This window comes from Excalfactoria chinensis, chromosome 2 (assembly GCF_039878825.1).
Source record: "Excalfactoria chinensis isolate bCotChi1 chromosome 2, bCotChi1.hap2, whole genome shotgun sequence".
In the NCBI taxonomy this organism is placed as follows: Eukaryota; Metazoa; Chordata; class Aves; order Galliformes; family Phasianidae; genus Excalfactoria; species Excalfactoria chinensis.
In genome coordinates, this window is record NC_092826.1 from 118260135 (window position 1) to 118286142 (window position 26008).

Sequence of the window (26008 nt, forward strand, 5' to 3'; positions counted from 1 at the left end):
GAGGCTTAGAATTACTGCAACCCCTTGTGGCTGCCCAGATTTTAATCATAAAGGAGAGGGGAGGTGTCAGGCATTACTAGCCTATTACGTAGATGATGACCCTGTGGCCACCAACAGCCATATGGCAAATACACTTGGTGGAGCGAGCATATATCAGGCCCCTCAAAGACTCTTTCAGTTAATAAAAACAGAATGATTTTATTTGTCATCCCAACAAAGATCTTTTTGCTGTCCCCACCTAAGGAATTAAGTATTCTTAGAAAAGCAAAACAACCCTTTGCAGCTGCATGGCAGCCAATATTGGGAATAGAGGACACTTAGGCCAGCACAGAAGGACACTGTCAGCAATATTCCGTCCTTCTAGACAGCTTTCCTGCTGTCTGCATCCTCTAAAATTTCATCCTTCCTTTTTAGCCCTGCTGTGCATCTCTCCTCCACCTTCTCTGTCTTCTTGCACTGCTCCTATTTTCAGTCAGCATACAGTAGCTTGAATCATTATTTCAATCCCTCAAAATGAGTTCTAATGTAGTAAGGTCAGATAGCACAGTCAAGAAACTAAAAGTACTTTGAACTGGTTTCTGATTGTAACCAGAAAACCAGTGACTTCCTAGAGCAACACAGCAAGACTTTGCCAGGTTGTTGTATTTTACATCTTCAGTTTGTTCCTATTTCCACAATCCCATCCCAGCCAGCATGGATCTGAAGGAATACTCACGTGGCATTCTTCACAAAATTTATAAAAATAAACTCATTTTCTTCAGTAAAAAGAAATTTGTAGATACTGCTAGGACAATTTCCACTACAGCAAACAGATACTTTGAGATAAAGGTGCCCACCTTAATTTTTTCCTCACTAAATGCAATAAATATTGTTGTGTGATGAGTTGAGTACAGGAAACTCAGCAACTTACTTCTCTCCCTGACAGAGGAGAGAGCACTTGACTTTCAGTGCAAGAATGTCTACATTGAAGGAGCTGGGTAAAGAGATTCTATTCAGTTGGATAGGAAACCAATTGGGAAAATGGTTCCCTTTTTCAGGTCCAAACTAACAAAGGTATTTAGCTATCTGACTACTCATAGAAATTAAGAACATAAACATTGTGCAACACACATATGGAGAGAGAGATCTAGCTCATTTCTTGATGCCTGGGCTTATGAAAGAGAACAGAGCCCTGAGGAAGTACTTCCAGGAGATTCAAATGGGAATCAAATAGATGGAGAACTCAGAATTTCTTCAAAAAATAAATCATTGCATTTTGCTTCCAAATACAAAAAGGCAAATCAGTTGTTCATATAAATAGCTGTCACCACAGTGTGGTTCAATGTCAGTTTGGCTGTTACCAGAGATTGCAATGGTCAGCATTACTTGGTTCCCCCAGAGAACCTCAATATGGGATGTCACTCATCAGACTTATTCCTGGCCTGGAGGGACATTTCTCTAAGCTGGGTCTCACAAACAAGGTCCTCTCTTGCCTCTTTGCTGTGAGGATTTCTAGTGCAGCAGAGATGCACTCAGTTCTCCCACAGCTTCTGCCACCAGGACCCTTCTTCTGCAGGCCTGCTCTTAATGAGCTCTTCTCCCAGTCTGTTTTCACAACTGGGATTTCCTCCACCCAGGTGCAACACCTTCACTCAGCCTTGATAAACCTCATTAGGTTCTCATGTGTCCACTTTTGGAGCCTGTCCAGGTCTCCCTGGATGGCATCCCTCTCTACTATTGTGTCAGTCTCACCACTCAACTTGGTGAGATCAGCAGCCTTGCTGAGGGTACAGTCAATCTCTCTATCTGTGTCATTAATAATGGTGTTGAAGAGCATCCATCCCAAGGCAGAACCCTTGGAGAACACCGCTTACGACAGCCTCCACCTTGACATAGACACTGACAGTAATTAACTATAACTCTCCAGCTATGAGCATCCAACCAATTCTTTGTCTGCCAAATAGCCTAGCCTTCAAATTCAAACCTTTTTAATTTAGAGATAAGGATGTGGTGTAGGACCTTGTCAAAGGCCTTGCACAAGTCCAGGTAGATGACGTCATTTTGCCCTTCCTTTGTCCACTGATTCTGTCACTCCATCATAGAAGGCCACCAGATTGGTCAAGCACAATCCCTTCACCCTTTGTGAAGTTGTGCTGGCTGTCTCAGTTCACCTGACATCTCACATGTGCCTTGATATCTCTTCCAGGAGGATCCACTCCATGATCTTCCCAGGCACATATGTGAGTCTCATCAGCCTGGAGTTCCCTGGCTTTTCCTTTTTCCCTCTCTTGAAAATTGAAGTTTCCCTTTCTCCAGTCACAGAGGACTTTGCCTGACAGCCACAGTTTTTCAAGTATGATGGGGAAAGACTTGGTGACCACATCAGCCACTTCATTGTCTCTGGATCATAAATGCTCATTAGCAAAAGGTTTGTTTGTCTCTAATTATGATACTTTAGGTTCATCCATTGATCATGCTGTGTGCAAGCTCAGAGTCCTCAGGAGACAAGTGCAACAGTATCAGATAGACAACAATATCTGCAGGCTGGTGACAACTTTCTCCCTGACTCCAGTACAAAATAGTGACCTCTATTAAATTACAGCACTTCAAAAAGGTGTGAAAATGCCAGCCCTTGGACATCCTATTGACTGACATGATTATCTGGCTCCAAGTTTTGAGCCTATTTACTAATTACATATAACAAGGTTAATCTTCACAAACTCATTAGAGCACTCAGTAGTGTTTGGTTTCGTCCCTATTTTTATACCGGTGGGAAGGAACAGCAATAAGCATTTTTCTGAGAATTCAGCATTGATTTTTCTCCCCTCCTCCCCTGGCATTCGTCCCCAAATTCCCATGTGTTCCAGACAGCTCAGTGGTGTGTTACTAGAAAGTTTCCACTACATCTTACACACTACAGAGCTTGCTTTCATACACCGCTAGAATTGTGCTCTGCATTGCAAATTTGACACGTCTTGCTCCTGCCAGCTCTAATGCTGTATCCAAATGGTTTTGGTAGAAAATAAGGAGAGATACCTAAACTTAATTATTTTCTTATTCTTCTCAACGGAGGCTTATGTTTAACCGGGCAGTTCCCATGAATATCGGCACTAGTTTGTGTGAGCAGACAGAGCAGGTAAAGATTGATCATCTGTTCGATATCACTGAGGAATGGGAATCCATTAAAAAAAAAAATAACTAAAATAAGATTTTTTAATATTGCTTTTAAATATCAATTTTGCAAAACACGTGGCTAAGCTTGAACCTTGGAAGGGATGTCAGCATTCATATTTAGGGTCAAAAAAGTTGTTGAGCTGTTTGTCATACAGTGCTCAACCGTAATGGGAAATGAAATGGTTTTTATATTTACAGTGAACCAAAAAAGTAAACACTACTAAACAGGTTTGCTTAGAGCCAGCAAAGTGGTACAAATATATCATACACATGCGTAGAATACATTGGCTTTGCATTCAGTACAATAACTTTTAGGGCTTGACTTCTCCAAAGCAGATCTCCTCTGTGAGACATTTGCATTCTGGTCAAAAGCAACCCTTATGAAATGCCCTGCAGTGAACAGGGATCATCAAGAGATGTGGAATAAATAAATAAACATGCCTGACAGAGAAGCACAAGAGCACACACCACCACAGACAAGATGCTAGTGATGCTGATGCAGTTTCAGCCATGGAAGCAACCATAAATCAAGCACTTTTGCTGCCTCCATGGCAGGGCAGACAGGGACTTGTGAAGCCTGACCTCACCAAATCTCCAAACCACATCTCTTCAGAATGGCTGTGTCCCATGCAGGGAAAGAAGGGGAAGGAAGCTCACAAAAAGGCTGAGGCCAGGCTTTAAAGAGCAATTATTTGGCTTTGATTCATGCTACATCCATCGTTATCAGCTCTCCAGCCTGACAGCTGTAGGGAGCTTTTTCCTCTCCATTGCACTTTCCTTACCCTTTGTCTAAGCCCCAAGGCAGCAGCCTGTGCAGGTGGCAGCCTGGTTTCATCCTTGGCCAAGACTTTATCGCTCACAAATGCTCAAACATTATTTTTTTTCACAGGGAAAAGGCAGCTCCACAAACTGAGGATCTCTAGGTCCCAGCCCATGCCTCACACAATAAAGTCATAATTGCTGAATCTGAATTCAGCAGCATGTTTAAATGAACCACATCAATGTGATGCTGCAGCAAGCTAATGCTGAAAGCTCTGGCTTTGCTGCAATTACTCATTTCCAATCACAGAATCCAATTCCCCTGCTACCTTTCAATTCAACCATCCATAGTCATGCTGAAAAGATGGTGAATATCATCTCTAAATCTTATATTAGTATCACATGGCATTACTTAAGGACACTCATCTCGTCCATGTGCTCAGATGTAGACCAGTGTCTTAGCTGTGGGATCTGGAAATCAGCTTTGTCCCCCAGAGCCTTTGGCACAATTGCAGTTACCTTCATAATTGGGTCCTTCCATGGATGACCACACTTCCAGAAGGAACCTATGACTTCCCTAAGAAATCAGCAACAATCACTACAATTTGGAAACCATATTTGTAGTAAAGCAAAAGGGAATACACGGATTCACATAACATTTCTTCCACAGAAAAATCCATCTGAACAATTCCCCCACTCCTGGTTCCACTCCTGTTTTCCTGTAACAGTCTTCACGTTAAATAAAATCCACCATGGCAACATAGCACCATTACCTGGATAGTCTGGGTGTGGGCAAACCACCACAGTGATCAAGTGCATAGATAAGGTGATTAGTAGATTAAATATTAATAAAGCCAGATAAGTAACCCATCACGTATCACTGCGGTACAGCAGCTGCAATCATCCCATCCTTTCTCCTTCCATTCTGTCCAACACAACAAAGCTGCTAAGGGGAACCAAGGCTTCTGCAAAAGGCAGCAGATCCAAACCTTGCTCACAATAAGAAACATTTTACACATCTGGGACACTTCATTATTATCATTTAGATTTTTCTGGATAGCAGAAACAGTGAATAATCCAGTGCATAAGCACTAACATGTTTAGGATCTTCAAAACATGAAGGTTACTATTAGGCTTATTTAAATCTGGTATCAGAGAAACAGGCAGAGAGGGTGGGAAAAAAACCTTCTTTCTTCAGTAAATAAATCACTTTGGCACAACAGCTTGTGCATCACAGCTGCCCCCTGTTCCATGGGCAGCCGCTGCAGTGGGCAGCCCAGGAGGCTCGCTTTGCACCCTGACACCAAGTTTGTGCCCCAGCAAAGAGAGCTGCTGCACTTTGGGAAGTCCAGCCCTTTGCTTGGGAAAAGCTGCAGAAATATTTCTAACCTGGACATGTAAAAATAAGTAACTAATGGAGACTGCAAGCAGCCGCAGTTTGGCAGGATACCATTGCCCTCTGCTGATAATGGAGGACATCTCCCTGCAAGCTCCTGCTTTTTCCACACACTTCCCATGACTTCTAAAGCAGAGTAGGAGGTGGCAAGGAGGAACCATGCAGAGGGAGTATGTGCACGCTTATAAATTATCTTGCTGGGCTTGGCTGAGGCTATACAGTTGTTTTTTTTCACAGGGTGCTGAGCATCAGCTGCCTGTATGAGCCCCTCCTTTGGTCACGGAGGGTAAATAGAATATCAGCAGTTCCATTCACTAAAGGCAAAGGCAAGATAGCAAAAGTCAAGTATGTTTAAGAGGAAATAAAGGAATCTGAGCAAATATGTCATATATAGAAGAGTTTAAGGACAGATGACAAATATCCAGGGAAGATCAATAGTCAGGAACATACACGCACCAAATATTTTGTGCTGATGGAAAGTGTATGGGTGAGAGACCGTCCTTTCACCCTATCCTGGCTCATTGTCATCAACTTTTCTCCTACTTCAAGTGATTCATGTTCAGCTACTGCACAACCATCACTGTAGGGGTGGGAAAAGGGGATCACATATAAGGGATGGTCACTAACACACCGCTTTGACAGATACCAGTATCACACCCAGCAGCATCAGATTCCCAAGAGATGCCACCTCTTGCCCTGCTGTCCCTCCCTTGGCAAAGTTTCCCCTATGTTTCAGCTCACTGCCACAATAGCACACGTGGTACAAAGTGAGCCAAATATCAGGCATGTTTCTTTCAGGCCACTTCCATCCTCACAAACACTAGTAACATGGAAGAAGTTCAGGAAGAAAATCAAATACCCACCCAAAGATACAGGGTGGGGTGCACATAGCCAGGATAGCTCTTTGGCTGGGACAAAGCTCACATCTCCTCATTGTAACTCAAACCAGAAGTGCAGTAAGACCTCGCAGCCATATCCTAATCCTTCTTGTCCTGCCAGGTATCAGAAGCACCGCGTTTCCCCAATCCATTTCCTGCTATTTGCAAAGCTATTGCTCTAGCTGACAGTGTGTGAGAAGGGAGCCCCAGGGGGTTTGGGGTTCATCAAGGCACCAGGCAGAAGCTCAGAGACCCTGCTGACAGGGGGCCTCAAAGTGGCTCCAGGGAATCAGTGCTAGTTCAGTGGTGAGCCCTTCACAACCTGCAGTAACCACTTATTCTGACCTTGCCCCATGGGAGATGGGCACAGGAGGCTCCACGTCATGAGACTCATCTAAAGGTGGTCTCCATCATACTTCATCTAGTCTAGTAAAGTCCAAGACCCCATACTCACCACCTCCAGTTTGTATTACCCCATGGGAGACATTTGTTGCCCTCCTTTGTATTCTGTGTTACAATTTATTGTTAGCTGTAGAGCCTCAGGAGTCATTAATCACAAAAGCACTGTCTCAGATCACCACTGAGTGTGACAGCAGCCTTCTTGTATCAGAACAGACACTGCGTTGCACACACACACCAAGCTTTTCCTACACTGCATCCAACCAAGAGACCCTCCGTTCTAACACAGGTACCTACAAAATGTATCTGCTGTTCCTGTAACACTAGAGGAACAGACAGTCAGGATTTACAATAAAATCAAACAAACACAAAGACTTTGTTACTTACCCAAACCTCCACCTCCTGGTTCCCAATGGAGCAGAGATTTTTTGCCTTTCTACTTTCCAGCCAGTGCAGACCAACTTGCAGCCACAAGAGGATGGCTCTCCAGAGCATTTGCCCCACCTGTGTACGATGCAATGCTGGAAACTCGCAGCATTTCATATTAGAAGTCTCACATTTGACATTTTCATTGAGTTCCTGCATTATATTTGAGGTGTGCTTCAAGAAATCTCAATTCTTAGTTTAAAACAAGGTGCAGGAAGAGCCCTGAAGTCAAACTCCAACAGGAGGAATCCAAGCCATGTTCAGGCAAACAAAAGGAGATTTAAAGCTGAGCTCACAGCTTTTCAAAGGGCTGAACCCTTGAAGTCAGCAAAACGAGTTACTGCATTTCCCAGCTATCTGATGGACAAACACTGGCTGTTTGCACCACTCAAACAATACATGCTCTTCGAACAAAAGAAAGAAGCAAAGTTGGAAGTGCACTTGCTTGTTCCTCTCACACTAATCCTTGTGAGAAAGGAGAGGAAATGCTCTGACACCTGGGGCTTACAGAGCCTTACCCAGCTGGGTGAAGAAACCAGGCTTGAAGACTACAGAAAATGCGCACTGAGAGGGGAGCGGTAGGGTTACATATGCATGTTTTTAGTCTTGCTTATCATGTTAGAGCCTCTAATAGCAAAGTAACAACCGAAGGGAAATGTACTCGCTCTGCTTCCCTCTCCACATGTGCTGCTCATCTTTCCTCACGTAAGCAAAGCCAAAAGGTACAAAGAGTTGTGCAACCTGACTTGGCTACCTGTGAGGAGGAGACGAGTCCTTTCAGAAATAGAGGGGGTGATGAGCCAAGAAAGATGGATGTGCTAGAAAGTTTCTGGGGTATCTTAAATCAAGAGCACTGCATTTCTCTGTGCTGGAAACCAACAGCATCCCACAGCTGCTCCCTCAGGGAGATTTATTAAGTGCAATTGCAGTTTGCAGCTGAGCAGGGAGGCAGCAGGTTTAACACTCAGTTATATATACAAAAACAGTAGTTACGTGCAGCTGTGAAAAGTGCAGTACGAGGGAAAGAGCACCGTCCTGCTGCAAGGAATGGAAAAGCCAGGAGAGGTGGAGTATGGGCTGGACCAGCCCTGCCCGGCTTGAAGGCCGCTGGCACTCCGACAAAACAGGACTAACAGCCCCATCTACTGGGCTGTCGGAAATGCTATGGAATCACGCTTTATAGCTGAGCAGCTCACCGTGATTATCGAGTGATCCACACCCCACAGTTCCGACCCAAAAGGCAAACAACCCTTCATCCTCAGCATCCACTCGGCTCACCAGGGGCAAACAGACTCTGGCAGAACCAACTACTTGAGCAACAAGAAGCCACGTCCCTTAATCGGTCATATACAAAGCGCAATGGTAAGGATTGAGCTCACGCCACCATAAAAACATCTGATTTATTAAATCCCTACTGTCCATCTTTGTAGTGTCGGTTGCACTGTGTGTATGGGGGACCCTCCCTTTGCACATCCAGCCCAGCACAGCCAAATGAGTTGTGCTTCAGTACCAACCATTTCTGAAGCAGCCCAAACCCCTTCATATACTGTCAGTATCTCTTTTCATTTGTAGTGGGCTTTGGATCCTCCTGTATCTCTGACTCCAAAACCTTAGGGGTCAACTTTGAGTCTCCACTCATGCTTTCTACCAGAGGCTCCAGGTGAGGCCATTCTCCCCAGCTGCAGAGCAGAGTATGACTTTTATATCTTATCCTCCCAGTTCCACGTGCATCCCAGCCTCTCCAATGGCAGGGCAACACAAAAAGCAGAAAAATCCTTGATTATGAGCAAACACTATTCAACATTATCAACATTTTTATCTGAAACCCAAACCACAACACCACACCAGCTACCCTGAAATGAGTAGTCCCTCTTAACCTGTACAGTGTCTTCCCTGGAATATTCCTGGTGCAAACACAGGTAAGCAACCAGTGCTAAAGAAGTCTCAGCAGTCTCTTTGCAACGTCTTGAATGCAGGTCTCCAAGAGGCAATCCTCCTCAGTCACTGGATCAGGTAGACAGATGGGAGCTTCCACTCTCCAGGGAGGTGTCAGCAGTGCCTACCTTTTCTTTTGCCTTTTCCTCTCTCTCTGCAGACTCTTGGTTCAGGCATTTCTGACATCTCTCTCAGAGCTGCTTTATCCTCTCCCATTCCCAGAGCACCATACCTGTTTTGCAGCTGCACAGGTGAAACAAACTTTCCTCATGCTGCCAGAAGTCACAAGTTTGCAGCCTTCTTTAAAAGGATCCCTATTTGCCGTCCTTTCACATCTCTCACTGCTTCTTTGTACCATGAGGCCTGGACTCTTGCCTTTGCAAGAGCTTTGAGCAGACCACGTTGATCTTCTGTTTGTCACGTCAGATGCACCAGCAGCCACTTGCCCTTTCCCACTGCCTGCAATAAGAGCTCTGGCTCCAAGAGACCTGCCCCCAACAATCCTCTCTCCCACCCCCTGCCCAAAGCCCTCCAGCCTCTCTATCCCCCACTTCACACCCAACACACAATGCAGCTACAGTACTTGCTCTGTGAATGCCTGCTCCCTGCTCTAGGAGCTGAAGCCCAGCTACTCTAAGCTTTCTCCATAAACGGGTGCTCCTTCCTCTGATGATCTTCATGACTCTCCTCTACCCACTCCAACAGATCCACATCCTTGCACTGCAGCCGCAGGCCCAAACACACTACTCCACATGGGGCTTCACTAAGGCAGAGACACAATCAGCCCTGGCCCCCTGCTGGTCATCCCTCTTTTGTTGCAGCCCAGGATACTGTAAGCTTTACAGACTGCAAAAGCACACTGCTGGCTGCTGTCATTTTCTGTCCAAGACCCTCAAGCCTCTGCAGGGCTGCTGCTCTCAGTGAGTTTTTCTCCTTATCTGCATACACCTGGGATTGCCCTGACCCAGGTGCAAGGTCTTGCACTTGACTTTGTTGAACTTCATGTTGTTCACACAGGCACACCTCTAAAGCCAGTGAGCCCTTTGGCTGACATCCCCAGTCCTCCAGCATGTTCATGAGAACAAAAAAAAACCACACCAGCCATCACTCATACAAGGTAGGATGGGTATTAAACCGATCTTTATTCTTGACAGTACAGTGGCACTGAAGTTAAGACCATTCCGTGGTTGTCCCAACCCACTCTGTAGCTTGGGCAGTGGGAGCTGCTGACCAGTCCTCGGTGGCAGGCTGGGCACTCCAGTCCTCTGCAATTACAAACACAAAATTCACTGCATCTCTACTCTTTTTACCCATAAAACACGTAGCACACACTGCCATTCTTGTACAGGTACACACAAGTACACAAACTAGTATTCTTCTCGTGACCCCAAATCAACTTACTTGGGACTTCCAATTGCAGTAACTAAGGTATGCACTCACATCCACTCTGCCTTAAAAACATGTTGTTTAATGCCTCAAAGACACTGCTGGCAGAAACTTGCATGAAGCAAGTGAAGCGTATTACTCAATTTTCCCTACAAAATGGCAACATCTGTGTCTTGCTTAAAGACAGGGGAATCAGTACACCAGCACTGTGCACATCCTTATCGCACGGTGCAGATCTCTGTTCATTTGATCCCACTTCCTCTAGTCAACCCTCCACGAAACTGACCTGTGGGGAACTGCTGGATTGGCACAGATGGGACCTGCACTCCCTCAGACCAATCAGCAACCTCAGGCTGAGGAGGAGCAGTGAATTCGGGAGCTGGGGCCGTCCATTCGGTTTGGAACTCCTCCTTAGTCACTGCTTTCTCAGCAGCGGCCTGCTCCTCCTTCTCAATCTGAAACGAAGAACACAGCTGACATCGCACAGGAAGGACACATCTCACACACACACACCAGACAACACGTACTAGCTGACAGACAACTAATTAACCCCCACACTAAGTGTCAAATCTATGACACTGACAAGTATCTGTGCTCAGAGACAAGAGCAGAGAGCCAGGGGAAGGCACACAAGCAGCACATCTCGCACACACACTTCCTCCCACAGGTCTTTACCTCCTCGGGATCCCTGTAGAAGTACAAGTCAGGCATGACTTCCCATGGATGCTCACGGGAGATGGTGCCACGCATGCGCAGGACCTCCCGAGCCAACATCCACCACATCAGGCCCACTGAATGTGCTCCCTGGATCAGGAGAATAAGGTTACATTAAAACCTGCTTCAAATATAAGCCTTTAGACACCTTTCCCCTCCCCTACCCTCACACACCTTTAAGAGGAAAACTTATTTGCACACAAAGTTCTTTCCAGGCAAGAGAATCCAACAGATCTATGATGTACATGGACTCAGGACATGGCAGCTTTTCAAATTCACAGCAACCTGCATCTGAATTTGTGTCAATCAGTACCCCTATTCAACACCCCATGTAAGTCTTTAGCAAAAACTGAAGGATTATGTATTTGTACCATATGCTAATACCAAGAAATGAATCTTACAGATTCATTTGAGCTCAGATTTGGATTACGCTGTTTTATTAGTAACAGTGTCTAGATAAAGATGAAAGTTAGTTTCCCCACTTCCCTACACTCTACCTTTCAGCTGCTAGCAAAATCGTATTTCATAGCAGTTTCTTCACAAAGTCACATTACTTCTCTTTCACATTCATAAACTGTGGCAAGATTGACTACCAAACTCCTTTCATTGGGCCACAAAGACCCTCAGGCTGTCAGTAAGTCCTGCCATGTTACTGTAGCACACATCCTATGCTCGAGAGTTCCTTGGCCAGAAGTGGGCCTCAGCTCCAAGCTCTAAGTGTGCAAGCTCAAACCCTCCTTGCCTATGTGTTGACTTGGCATCACCATGGGAGTCACACCAGATATACATGCTAACCTTCCCTACCAAAAAATATCTACCTTGCAACCTACATCGTGCTCTAGAAAAAGGAACATTAAATTCTACAAAGCAGTAACCTTGTTGTTGCAGGGGATAGCAATGTCCACGTAGCGCAGTGGGGAGTCAGTATTGCACAGCGCAATGGTGGGGATGTTGACGTAAGAAGCCTCGGTCAGTGGCTGATGATCAGCTCGAGGATCCGTAACAACCAGGAGTCGTGGCTCACGGAAAGCTGCCTGGATCTGATTTGTGAAAGTACCAGGGGTGAAGCGTCCAGCAATGGGAGTAGCCCCAGTGGCAGCAGCAAACTTCAGAACGGCACGCTGCAAAACAAATGGAGAGGTGAAGTGGGAAATTCAGTTTCAACCAACTCACCCTGATGCTGTCAGTGACCACATGAACTTGTTTCCATTCATATGGCATCAGGGCTCGCGTACCAATTCTCTGAATGAGTGAAAACAATACTGCTTTTAATAATAACAGCAACACCACAAAAAGGAGTTCGAATATCACATCCACCAGCAAGGCAGGAGGTCAGTATGAAGAACGAGCCTCCCTCTCCACATAATACTGAGTTGTATGCTCCGCTCTTAAGAGCCTCCATCAAACTATGAAAAGATTAAATTAAACAAACAGCATTACAGAATCAGCTGGGTTGGTGACCTTGAAAGGACAATTTCTAAATCACATTCCTGCCCTTCCTACCATATAAGAAAAAAAGAGCCATTCTCCTGCATTATTTTTACATCCATTTACTGTGCAGTAGTATAACTTCCATAAGCTACAAAAAAGGCTCGCTACTACACAAACTGTAGCAGCGTTCACTAGACTGCAACTGCTAGCTCCTACTCATTGGCAATAGTTTCTCATTTCTCAGGCCTAAGACAGCAGAGCATGTGGCAAGGCTGCTATGAAACTCCAATCATAGAGGCAGCTCCTCTCCTGGCATTAGCAAGCACCCTGCCAACTGCTTTGTTGTAGCACACTTCCGACACTTGAGAGCTCATTGGTCAGGAACTGACCTCAGCATCAAGCTTTAATAGTGTGCAAGCTGCATAAGTAGGTGCTCGCACCTGTCTTTTGTACATCCACTCAACATCATTTACCACTCTCTTCCATGTTTGCGGCACTGCCTAGATTAGGATAGAGACATTAAGTGCTCTTAAATCAGGTGCTTTTTGTTCCCAAAAGCCACGTTAATGACCCAAAGAATGTATGAGAGAAGGTCAAGCAGAATGTATTCAAAGAAGGCTAAAAAGAAAAAAAAAACATACAATTTAACTACTCACACCTGCTCTAAAATCTGCAGGAATTGGGGCTGTGCAGGGACCCTCTATAGAGTTGTTCTACACTTAAACCATAACACAAGAAATAAGCTTCTGAAGCTGTTCTTAATGCCAAGATTTGGGTCACTCTTATATCAAGCTGCCAATGACATGCACTGTTATAGGGCAAAAGTCCTGCTCCCAAGACTGAATGCCTTTGGTAAATAAGGAACTCCCATACCTGTCCAGTATTCCTGGAAGAAATGACGCTCACATCAGCTGGATTCTCAATAGCCACAATAGCACGGGCTGCCAGGAGGAGCTTCTCCCAGGTCCTCTTCAGATTGATGATGTAAATACCTACAGGTGGCAACAACATTTAGAGTAACCAGTAAAAAAAGCTCTAAATCAAGACAGCTCTCATCTGCTATTAAATCTGCTACAGGGCTGCAGCTATTGCAGAACTCCAGTCAGCAGAAACCTGTTCCAAGACAATCTCAACAATATGATTTTAAGATCTTAACTCCAGACATTATGGTTCAACCCATAAATACGGACCTGGGTCTGTTAAGAGCTGGAACTTTTCAACATGGTGCAGTTTAGGCTTAAGAACAGCTCAAGAAGCACAAATTACTACTGACACACTATGCCTATTACTACAGTCAGAAACTAGAAGGGGTGCCCCAATCTAATTGATTAATTTGCGTTCTATAATCAGTGCTTTGTTTTACTTTTTTGAGGAATGTGATTTGTTTGGATTTCTGTATTTTTCAGGGCCACGAAATGCCGGGAAGCTCAAATTTGACTTTTTTTCCCCAGTTTTGCCCATCAACTCCCAGCTAGGCCAGCATCTACAGCCCGGGTTCCCACCGCAGGGATCTACCATCACTCTTCCTCTTGTAGATATACTGCTCCATCTGGAAGTCGAGGTTGGTGCCTCCCAGGTGGGTCCCTGCAGCAAGGAACTTGAGGACATCCTCCTCCTTCATCTGCAGGACATCGAGACCTCCGGACATCGTGGGGTTTCCCTCAGGAAGCGACGACAGGGAACCTGTGGGCACAACCATCCAACTCAGCACCTCACGTGGCGGGCGCCCCGGCCGCCATCTTGCCCGAGCCGGCGGCCTACCCTTCCATCCCCCTCAGTCTCCCCGAGGAAACTCAGCCCGCTGAGAGGAGCGCAGAGTGAACGCCCACTAATAGCTATTAACGCCTCAAGGCGTGTGCGCCGCCAGCAGCCCCTCAAACCACCCCGCCCCGCCGGAGCCGGGACTCACGCGGACAACGCCGTGTGGAGGCCTCGGCGGGCGCCGAACGAAAAGGAAGGACTTCGCCGCGTGACGTCAATATATGGCCTCCCCGCCAGCCAATGGGAGAATCGCGTTCACCGGAAAGGGCGGGACTAGGCGGGTTGCTAAGGAAGTAGGCGCCTAGCGACGCAGGGGCTGCTTGTGTCATGGCGGCGTGTGTGCCTGTTGATTTGGCTGGCAGCACTGCCTGGTATTTCGGGTGTTTACTGCATGCTGAGCCTTTGAGATACTACAGAGCTCCACCAAATATGTTATCAGTGACCAGCGGATGTTCCTTTCATTGTACCAGTGTCTGTTAATCGTTTGAATCAATAAAAATATCTGTTATTCTATTACTGTAATTGGGAAGTGTTTATAAGCTCTAAAAGTGCTTCAGCTTACTTATGCAATGACGTGGAAGATTGTAACAGCAAAAAGAGCGTTCATCCACAGTGTGAGGCTGTAGAACTTGTTCCTGCTGTACTTAACTTCATTTGACAAACATATTTCCTTATTGTACAATGTCATGCATAAGGCTAGCAATGGCTTTAGTGGCACTGCAGCTACAACCAGGTGCATGAAACAAACTACCTGACTGGTATGAGTGAAGCATATTGTGATGCAGTTATGACCGTGCTGCAAAGCATAACTTTGTAGCTTAACTATTCTTTAAGAGTCATTCATACATTTGCCACGTGGTGGTGACAAAGGTAAGCAAAACAAAACACCACACTGAAATTAGCAAGAATCACATTATCATAGAATTTCTTGGGTTGGAAAGGACCATAAAGATCATCTAGTTCCAACCACCCTGCTGTAGGCGGGGCTGCTACCCACCAGTCCAGGCTGCCCAGGGCCCCATCCAACCTGGCCTTGAACACCTCCAGGGATGGGGTATCCACAGCTTCTCTGGGCAGCTGTGCCAGTGCCTTACCACCTTCATAATGAAAAACTTCCTCCTAACAACTGACCTAAATCTCCAGCTGTGTGGAGAGTGAAAGCTGGCATTTGGGATTATGTTCAACATGTATCTCCTAACAGAAGGAGACTCGGGGTGGGGGCTGAAGAGTCTGTCTCCTTCCTTATCATCCCCCTTTAGATACGGAAAGGTCACAAACAGGTCTTCTTGAAGCCTTCTCCAGGCTGAACAGACCCATCTCTTTCAGCCTGTGAAATGGAGATGGTGACCACTGACTCAGTTTGAGGCCAAAAATGCCTCCTCCACAACAGTGAGCATGCATGCTAGTTTGGGTACATAGAGCCTATAGAAAACAGGTAAAAATATCTAACGATATTTCTTGTAGTAAATGTCTATGTAACTACAGGCTAACATAAACCATTTTGTGGGTCTGTTGAAGGTGTGCTAGCTTTGTGGAATTTGCACCTAGCACCCATCTTTGCTCAAATACAAACTAAGTACATTTTTCTCTTCCATGTATAGGGTTGGCAGGTAGGACACCAGCTACCAGATGCCATTTGCAGGATAACATTAAAGGAGTCTAAAATGGCTGCAGTCAGTTTTTGGCAGCCTGAAGTCTATAGCTCAGACCACTGCTTGGGCAGTGAGATGGTTTCAGAGAACCTCAGAGTTAGAGAAGATTTCCTGTATAGATCAGACACATCTGCAGCACTTCAGCCCTTACTCAGTGTATGTCCGTTTCTGTTCATAGAACTTAGATGCCTTCACAGCAAAACATAAGTTTCTGTCACAAAACCATTGAGGTCAGTGGTTACAGATTCAGACAGTTAACAATTTACTACATGGTGGAAACCATGGAAACCAGGAAGGTAATGTGTGGAGAAACATTAAATATGATAGCAACTTTAATACTGGTCAGGTAAAGAATGGCAGTAGCTGTGGCTCTGAAGTGCTTCGTTTCTGACAGGCTGTGTGGTTCCAACCTGTCACTAACTTGAGATACAGAAAGCTGGTGTAGAAAACATACACCCTGCACCCATGGGTGTGGATGTGCTAGAAGTCCAAGCCCAGCCAACAAATGCAGCAGTTTGCACAAAAGGAAAAGAGAAGGAGGCCTCTGTTAAATTCTTGTTGGCATAAGCAGTACTTTGAAAGCTGAGAAAGAACAGCTTTTCCTAGTCTGTGTTCTTTGAGGTTGTTCGAAGTGACCTCCAGCTCTTGTTCATAGCTTGCCTTAAGTCAGCTCTGCATGTTTCTCATGTTGACAGAGAATGAAACTTAGCCTGATTGCTGCAGTGAGTTTGCTTCTTCACCAGCTGGATATTTGTTTATGAGGGTAAGATCTGGCTGCGTGGCTTTTGTCCAGAGGTGGTCCCACACTTGCCTTTATTCAAACACAGTGACTGAATTCTGTGAGGCTGTTTGTCATTGCACATCACTCTACTTACTTTTGTGGAATCTCCCTCTGGGAACAGACACAGCTTTCTTCAAAAGCACACTGAAACCTACAAGGATTTGAAGTGAGTACTCACTGCACTCAATAACAGAGGTAGGGTTCTTTTTCTGAAGATATAGTTTTCCCTTCGGCTTGCAGTTTCATGGGAGAAAAATGGTGTCACAACTGAACTGCTGAAGTTAGAACTGTTGTCTGTTAAAGCCATACTGGTATCATCTTTGTAAATTCCAGCTTGGCCTGCATTACAAAGGCTTTTCTTCTACATTCTGGGGAAGCAAACTCTTCTAGTTCTACAAAAGTTGCAGAAGTCTCATCTTTAGCCTCATTTTGCCTGTTTTTTATTTTAAGTAGAAGGCAGAGTAGCGGGTCAATGTCTTATTACAAGGACTTCAGCTGTTCCCTTTCTATTTTCCCCACCCTCCCCAGGGTTGGCAAGCCTGTCCCTTATCTCTCCCCCCAGCTGGACAGTCAGCAGCAGTGCAAACAGAAATGCCCTCTGAATTCAATGTGGGTCTTCAAGGCAGCAGGAGCTCTGGAAGCTGCGCATACTACTGAATCCCAGGTCCACACTGTGACAAGAGGAGGTCGGCAGTCAGCTCTCTCCTTGCACTATGCTTTGCAGTGGAAAATGAAATCCCAGGCACAATTTCTGGCCTTTTGTTGAGACCGGACTGCCTGAGCAGCACAGTTCAGGTTGGCTGGAGATGAAAAAGTTAGTTTCTAGCCAGGGCTCTCAGAATGCCAGTGTCTGAAGGCTGGTGTTTCAACACTGGACACTGAGATTAAATTTCTTATCGGCTTTGACACACAACAGGCAGACGTAAGAAAAGTGTGAGAAAGACAAGAGTCCCCACTGCTATGTATTATTTCTTTTTACTTACTGTGCCCCTGAAAGAGAATTTGCATTGCCTTGTGAAAATCTAAGCTCAACCAACAGTTCTGTTCCCTTGGGAAGCTTCTTTTGCTTTTCCAAGCCTCTTCTCCATCCCATCCCTTTAGGTTTTTCTTTTTTGAAAGAAACATTCAGAAGGCATTTTTCATTTTGACAACCACAGCTTTTAATATAAATATATTCCTTGTCACATAAATATTTCATGTAAACATCCACTCAAAATATACAAACCTGTACTCTGTCCCAAAGCTCCAGTTCTGTTTTAAACAGTGCAAGAGGAAAAAAACAAACAAACCACTGTAGGCAGCATGGAAATAACACAAAACCAATAGACAATCAGACTATTTCTCCTGTATCTTCATAATTCAGGTAAACATAGACTGCCTCAACCTGTTAACCAGTTGTGTTCTTACAACACAGCTGCAGGGGTAACAGAGTCAATGCACAATTGCTAAGATTGAATTGCCAACAACTGAGGTCACTGAGAGAAGGGTCTGATGGTGATCTGGCAGTCAAAACAAGCTCACATTATCACACCAGCTTCTCCAAAATCCAGGCTGAAATGACTTTGTAAATGATTATCTGCTGGGATTGTTAGCACTGAATTGTAGGGGTTATGCAGACAGGAGACTCAGTACCTGCCTCTGGAATTTTCTTTGGTTTTTATTTGCATTTTGGTTGTAAAACAACTATGTGTTGCTCATTAGAAGCACTGAACATCACAAGCAACACACCCAAACACTTGTTTTTGACTTGGCACAGCTATCAAAAAGTAACTTCAACAAATCACTTTAGAAACAGAATGTTTTTGAAGAGAGTAAATGGCTGGGTGTAGTAAGGGTCAGAGCTGAGGAAGCTGAGTCTCGTACCTGCCTATCTGATACCAGATTTCAGGCCGCAAAGCAGAACTTCAGGATCTCTCTTATCCCGTACATAAGGAAAGCAACAAGATAAATAATAAAAACAAAGAAACTCACACGACAAAAACCAATGGCTCATGTGTAGAGAGGTTTTCAGATTTGCAACACCAAGGGTTGATGAAACACATGGTGAAATTTAGGTCTGTTCAACTCCAAAAGCCCACGCTAGTTCACATGTCAAAAGCAGATACTTTTTCACACTGCTGCAACCCTGAAGAGCCTCCTCATTCTCCAAAAACTGTGGGGAATGGAAGGGCTTTCAAGAGGAAAAAAGCTAACACTGCATTAGGCTAGAATCCAGTAGGCTTCGAGGACACAAGCAGGTCAGACTAGATTCTTTAGGTCTTCCTTTGTTGCTGGACCAGGCAGGAGGAGAGGGCCTAAAAGCCACCGAAACATTCCTGCATTTCAGGCTTCTGAAGAGGATATAACTTAGTATAAGATTCGTCACCTGTCTTTCTTTGCTCATGTGCCTCATTGAGCTTCTATCTGCACAAGTTGCACAGTACTTTCCCACTGCTACATCAGCAACAAAAATACTAGAGAATCAGCTTGCCCTGTGTAGCTCTTGACTGCCACAAGATGCACAACAGATCTACCACACGCCCCAGAAATATCCACACCTCTGGTGCCAGGTGAGCCTAGCAGAACAAAAGGCACCACCAGGTCAGCAGCCCTTCACTCGGTTCTGCAGGTCTGGGTCAGCAATGCTCAAAGGTAACTGACAGCAGGATGCACAGCCACCACTGCTTCATGTGCACTCACAAGTTCAAGTCACTAAGGGTAGGAGGGACAGCAAAAGGGAGGAACTGCCCTTTGGCAAATGATCTTCCCACATGCCTGACAGCCAGAAGCAGCACAGTGCATCTGCCAGCATGTCAGTCTGACTGGATTGTTTTGATGCTGTGCTCTATTCTTAATGCTTAAAACAGGCACTCAGGACCCTCCACAACCTCTCCTGTCTCTTATGCTTCTCTCAGACTTCATTTTCACCTCACTCAAAGCTTCTTGCATTTGGAATCGGGTAAAGGCATCTTTTACAGCCCACGTCCCCTCTGGTCTTGTGGTCCAAAGGTTGCCAGCACAGGCACTGGTTATGCAAGTAATACTTCAATTTTTAACAACTACATTCAGAACTAGACACATCTGCTCTGACTTTTGACATCTGCTCTCATTTTCAAGTGAATTATGACATTTCTACGTATTTAAGAAAAATCAAAGCCAATACTATGTTTTCTGCAAAGCATGCTACACAGTAGGACATGCACTTCTATGCCCACCTTTGTGGTAACACCAACAGAGCTGCAGAAGTACCAACACAGCCAGCCATTACCAAGGCACAAGTGAATAGGGGAGCAGGCTGTGCTAAGACTGGAAAGGACAAGCTCTGGGGTCTGAAGTAGGAATGACAAAAAAAAGGCACAGATGATTTAAAATAAATAAAAAAGAAAAGTATTTCATCTCCAAGTTTAAACTCAGGAATACTGAAATAAGAACAGGCTATCTGCTAAGAGAAAATGAACACCTAACAATCTGCCCAGGGTTTCTTTGTCCCTACCAAACACTCAAACACCTCAAACTTTGTAGACAGCTTAGAGATAAGAGCAGTCTTTTGTCTTCCAAACCTAAGATATTCCACATGCAGTCAGTAGTGGCTTCTCAGGGAAATTTAAAGCGTCGGCACCTGTATCTGTTTCCATTATACATTTATGTTCTGTGAACTACGATCTTAAAAGCTACATCTAAGGAGCAGCTTGTAGAGAGGAATCAGCAAACGAGCAATAGGAAGCAAGTAAGTCTCTAGTACAACTGGATAAAAAACATTTCAGATTTCCTGATATAGTCTGACCAGCAGGAAAAATGTTTTTCAAGGAACCAGTAGAATTTTGGTAGCAACCAATGAGCTCTTCTCTCTTTCTGGTTTCAAGTGCCTTACTCTTCCTAATTCCAGCGCAAACACTGTTGTAGCCACAGAAATGTATTTAAACTGTTAAGATGCTCAGTTACCTAATGATACAATGCAGCATGGAGGCACACGTTACCTTCTCTGGTATCAAGCGCAGTACAAAAATGATGGCAGATAATGTACTCCTAGTTTTCCTTTGGTACTTCATTTCTCTTCCATCCACTCTCGCATTATAAACATCAAGAGACATATCCAGTCTCCTACTGTGGTCTGCAGTGCTCCCAGCGAGAACAAAGCACATGAGGAAGAAGGAACTGCATCAGACGGTGTATCACGATGGCCTTACTGGCCAGACAGTGAGGAACGTGCGAGCAGATTCTGCAGACAACATTTCCCTCACTGTTCTTTCCTCTAACACTTTTGTTCATCAATTTCTCATTGCGTAAAGGTGGTAAGCACAGAGCTATTTTTAAAATGGGCTTTTCTCAGCACAGATACCATGCTGTGGAAACCCAAGGCAGTCGCAAGTACAGTCCTTCTGGAATGCACTGATCAAAAGATGAGATTTGATCCTTCTTTCTTCTACTTCCCTAAAGGCCTAATCCTCTGTCTCAGAAGGGCTTTCTTCCTCCCAGCTGAGCAAGGCTTATTCCTCCATGGAACTGGGAACTTCCCAGCGCCAGCTGGTCTCATCAAGCAGGAGAAGGAGTGAGGCTGGTCAGCTGTAGTGCAAGTCAGTCAAGATTTCAAGCCCATTTTTTCCATCATCTGTTCATATACAGTCCACGCCATTGCTGCCATCAGAGTACGCCTGAGGGCACGAGGCACACCACCTCGGAAAAAGCCAACCATACCAAAGTCCTGCAGCAGAAAACAAACAGCAATCCATTACCATCTGCCTCCAGCATTTTACTTCTTCATTTGTTTTAACATGGAACAGCTCTGGACATATTTCAGATCAGATTCAGATCAGCCTCTGAATGATCCAGGCTTAAATTACATTCAGCCTTTAGGAAGAACCTAAAACACTGTGCAATTATAGGGCAACCACTAAAAAAGGAAGGGGAAGGGTATGCCAGGATGACAAGGGACAGGAAAAGCCATGCTCAGGCCTGTCAAAGAGAAGCTGAAGGAGCAATGGTTTCAGTCTGCTTCAGGAAAGTGACTTGTGCCTTGAAGGCCTTCAGCACAGGATGCATCTGGAGAGGAACGGGGGACATGACTGCTTTATCCATCATGGGGAACGAGAAGGGCAAGCTGCAATCAGAGAAGGTGGGCATAACCTATTCAACTGCCTATCTTCTGTAATTTTGTACAAACAGTTAAAATACTTGGGGATAGCAAGAGTAATTGGGGAGCAAGTTCCACTCCCTTGCAATCCATTCAAGAGGAGCAGGAAATAATCTGAGTAGCGATAATAACTTCTTAAATACAAGGACACTCAAGGAATGGACTGAAACTTCTGCCTTCAAACCATCAACCACAGTATCCTTCCAGTTAATTTCAAGCAAGTCCACACAAAAAAACAGCCTCAGCCTCCCACAGAATGACCCCTCTCATCTTCTGAAATGCTCACACTGAGTAGCCAGACTGCAAGGGCATAAAGACAACAACTTATTCAGCATAACTGTGCTCTGGACAAAAAAAAACAGAAGTAAGACTGTAGTTGCACCAATTAGAAGGGATTCATCTCACCTTGTAGATGAAGGCAATGGCCTGGCTTGTCTTGCGGTACTTGTCAGGGGACAGCTGCATGTGTGTTTTGATGACATCAGCAGGCTGCGTTGCCAGAGAAGCCAAGATTCCCGCAAAGATCCCACAGCCAAAATTCACCACAGGCATGAGCACTGGATCCAGCTGGTCTGTGACAGAGAAGAGGGAACCCACTAAGATACAGAAGAGGCTGGTAATACACAGAGTGCACAACAAAGTGAAAAGCTACCAAATTACAGAATCAGTGGCAGAGTCTGACAGAAGTTAAAATCCATGCATGGATTGGCTATAAGTTAAAGTTAGAACAGTTCAAAGCACTCACCGCTAAGGAACTGAATGTAACAGGAACTCAGATAAGAAAAAATTGTTTAAATCTTGCCTCAGTCAGTTCTGTGACCAGAGAAACCTCAGCTTAGCGGAAACTAATGAGTATACAAGAAAATGAGCAGCAGAAGCCACTGCTGAACACATCCTTTCTTTCAGTTCTTCACTAACATAACTGATGCATCACTCACCTACCTTAAGCATGAGTCTTCAAAAAGACAGTAGACAAGCAAAAGGCAAACATCTCACCTAAAGCCTACAAGAGACTAACTGAGCTACTGATGATGCGTGCAATAAGCAGAGCAGCAAATTTTAGTGCAAAGTTTTATGTCACAGCCTCCAAAGTTCAGCCTTACCCTGAGGCGTGAGTTTTTTGGTCTGTGTGTAGAACATCAGGTAGATTCCAGAGAAAGGTGCGTCCCGTAGCAGAGTGGCAGTGAGCCCACTGAACATGCCACGAGTACCTTCTGTCTGATAGATACTCTTCAGAGCTCCATACACGCTCCCATAGCCAAATCTTCCACTCTGCAGAGGTAGATAAGAGTCAGTCATCCACTTGCCAAGGAGCTCAGCTCAGCCTGAGGCCACTGTGTTCTCATCTGTTACAAGAGATAGCAGAGAGAACAGCCCAAGGCAAAAACTGTGTTCCACCTACCTCAGTCTCTAAAAGAGTCCTTTGAGAAGGTAAAACACAAAAAGCATGCTACAAATACAGAGGCACTGTATACAAACAGCACTTTAAAATCTCAGGGTGAGTTTCACATTCACTTTCTGCCTAATTATCAGTGGTATGGCTTGGCACTTGTAGCCCAATGTGTGAAGCGTGATGACACCACTGGCTGTATCACTGGTACAAAGGGGCAGCAGCCTTCACCTGACAAAAATGTCTGTTATTAGGAGGAAGGGATGTGACGTCATTAACAGTGAACTAATGATAGAAAGCCATACTCACCTCATACCGTGTCTTCACCACTGTTACTGGCAACATGCAAATCCCAGATATTGCACGTGCAGTGGCACCCAGAAAGACAGATTCCAGGGCTGTGGGTGAACGGTCCCCTAGAAACTTCTGCTTCATAGTGTACAGAGTGCTGAAGTAAATACCGACTCCAGGAATACATCTTGCAAAGGACTTCAGAGAAACAGAAGCAAAGAAAAAGCATACTTTAAACATTTTATCACTGAAGGACAAAGGTATCCTGGGGTACACCAAGAAAAGCATAGCCTGCAGGTCAAGGGAGGAGATTCTCCTCCTCTACTCTGCTCCAGTGAGGCCATGTCTGGAGTACTTTGCCCAGTTCTGAACAAAAAGAAGACAGTGAACTTCTTGAGAGTCACAAAGAGGGTAACAAAGATGATGAGGGGCCTGGAGCATCTCCCTTATGAAGAAAGACTGAGAGACCGGGGACTGTTCAGCCTGGAGAAGGCCAAGCAGGGATCTCATCACTGTTTATAAATCTGATGGGTAGGAGTCAAGTCAACAGGGGCAGACTCTTTTCATTGGTGCCCAGTGACAGAACAAGGGGCACTGGGCACAAACTGGAACCCAGAAAGCTCCGTACTATCACAACAATTAACTTCCTTACTGTGAGAGTGACAGAACACTGGAACAGGGTGCCCAGAGAGGCTGTGGAGTCTCCATCTCTGGAGACATTCAAGACCTGCCTGGACACTTTCCTGTGCAACCTACTGTAGTGAACCTGCTTTAGGGGGAAGCTGATCTAGATGTGGATAAATGACTAATCCCACATAAATAAAATGGGCTCAAGCAATGTCAGGATCATCTGCAGTTTTCTTAGGAACAAAGTATTCCAAAGCAGAACGAGGTTGGTGCAGCTGCCAGTCCATGTTTACAAAGTTTATTCAAGCATTCAGCTGCTCTGGATTGCAAATGCACAGTTACTGCTCCAGTGGCACTCACCACATTAACCATTAACTTCTTACAAGGGGATTTAACCATCCACATGACGTGATTTTGTTCATAATTGTACAGGAGCCAGCCATTTCTATACAGTCCTTAGTTATCAATAAAGGGTAGGTTTGCTTGTGTATGTAACTTTAAAGACAGGGTTGGAAGAGCCACTTACGGGAGAGACACCTTTCCATAGCCCCAGAAGGCTTTCAGAACGAACCACACTGAAGAGCACCGTCACCATCCCAGCACGACCGGACCTGGAGGGGAGACCAGACAGCACTCCAGATGACGCCCTGCACCACCGGGCCCACCCCGTCCCCTCCCATGCTCCTTCTGGCCTTTCCTTCCAGACCACACTGCTGCTCCAGAGTGCCTCGGTGACCGGTTACCCACCCAATTATCCACATAATTACCCCTAAGGGCACCCAGCGCGACCCCGCAGCCCTCACCCTCCCACGGCCGGCTGCAGGGTCTGCAAGCGGGTCTTCAGCAGGTCGAGGGGCTGGAAGAGCAGCGTGGAGCAGGTGCCGCTGATGGAGCCGCAGACGAAGGCCTTCAGCACGGGATGCATCTGGAGAGGAACGGGGGACATGGCTGCTTTATCCGCTTCTAAACCACGCGGAGGGGAACGAGAAGGGCGAGGGCCGAGCTCCGGAGCCGACGGCCTCCGCCTCACCGCCTTCAGGACAGCCTCAAGGAGCAGAAAATCGCTCCTTTAACGCGCGGCCGGGCCCCGCGCCTCGCACCCCGCGGCACACGGGACGCTGGGCAGGGGGCGACGCGGGCTCCCCCCCCCTCGCGGTCCGCCATGCAGGGGGAACCGCACGGGACCCCGCCGAGCTTCTCGAGCGGAGCCGGCGGGCCGGACGCACGTCATTACCTCAGCCTCTCGCCCCGGCATCCCAGCACCGCGATGAACCAGTGAGCGCGGCGGGCGGCAGTGACGTGCCGGCCCACCCCCAGGCGGGCCTCGGACGGCGACGGGAGCGCGCCGCGCATGCGCGCCCCATTAACCCTTGGCGTGCGGAAGGGCGCGTCAGTGAGTGGGTTCTTGCATCCCGGGTGTGCGGTGGGATCAGCGCCACGGGCAGCACTAACGGGATAAGCGATGTGTTTAGAAAGCTGCTATGGGCATCTATGGTTTGAGACACTGTGTTCTGAGGAGTCACGAATCGGTGCTTCTGTGAGTCGGCACCTCGCTTGGCTCCTGCTTTGAAGTGAAATGCACGTGTCTCGAAGTGCCGGCCCCTTAGAGGTCTGAGCTTTCACCTCTAATAAAGCTGGCAAACCCAAGTGAGGTGTGTTTGTGCGGAGGTTTTCGTGGCGCCGAGGTGGTACATCAGGCTGCTTTGTGCAGCTCATTGTGACAGCTGGGTGCCCGTGGCTCCAGAGAACCCACAGCCTTGCTGCCCCCGGCAGTGCCATCCTCATCCCCACATGGAGCCACCAGGGCATCCACGAGGCAGCTGTAGCCATCGGGACCTGCCGAGCCAACCAGAGGCTGCGGCAGTGGCTTCTGAGCAGCTCACAGCCGACGCAAGAGATGAAGCTCTGGCAGTATCATG

At 46.0% G+C, this 26008-nt stretch overlaps 2 protein-coding genes and 2 non-coding genes across 5 annotated transcripts; all 4 read right to left on the minus strand.

The window, feature by feature from the left end:
- Positions 1 to 10064: 10064 nt before the first annotated feature.
- On the minus strand, positions 10065 to 14465 carry RPSA (ribosomal protein SA). Its single transcript, XM_072328597.1, has 7 exons — positions 14387 to 14465; positions 13993 to 14160; positions 13351 to 13469; positions 11922 to 12167; positions 11008 to 11136; positions 10619 to 10787; positions 10065 to 10211 (listed from the first exon to the last, which is right to left on the minus strand). The coding sequence occupies exons 2-7, from the start codon at positions 14123 to 14125 to the stop codon at positions 10117 to 10119; spliced, it is 891 nt and encodes a 296-aa protein (XP_072184698.1). The 5' UTR covers positions 14126 to 14160; positions 14387 to 14465; the 3' UTR covers positions 10065 to 10116.
- Positions 11619 to 11772, minus strand: LOC140249266 (small nucleolar RNA SNORA62/SNORA6 family). Its single transcript, XR_011902982.1, has one exon. It is a non-coding gene; the product is annotated as a small nucleolar RNA SNORA62/SNORA6 family (small nucleolar RNA).
- LOC140249265 (small nucleolar RNA SNORA62/SNORA6 family) lies at positions 12737 to 12895 on the minus strand. The gene has a single exon (XR_011902981.1). It is a non-coding gene; the product is annotated as a small nucleolar RNA SNORA62/SNORA6 family (small nucleolar RNA).
- Positions 14466 to 17806: 3341 nt separating the features above from the next.
- SLC25A38 (solute carrier family 25 member 38) lies at positions 17807 to 25392 on the minus strand. Of its 2 annotated transcripts, none has more exons than XM_072330133.1 (7): positions 25324 to 25392; positions 24893 to 25014; positions 24616 to 24700; positions 23481 to 23660; positions 22885 to 23053; positions 22187 to 22353; positions 17807 to 21352 (listed from the first exon to the last, which is right to left on the minus strand). In XM_072330133.1, exons 1-7 carry the CDS (start codon positions 25342 to 25344, stop codon positions 21230 to 21232), a joined length of 867 nt encoding a protein of 288 aa, XP_072186234.1. In that variant the 5' UTR covers positions 25345 to 25392; the 3' UTR covers positions 17807 to 21229. The 2 variants fall into 2 exon arrangements, with proteins under 2 accessions (XP_072186234.1, XP_072186235.1); XM_072330134.1 differs by lacking the exon at positions 25324 to 25392 and adding an exon at positions 25120 to 25235.
- Between the last annotated feature and the right edge of the window lie 616 nt (positions 25393 to 26008).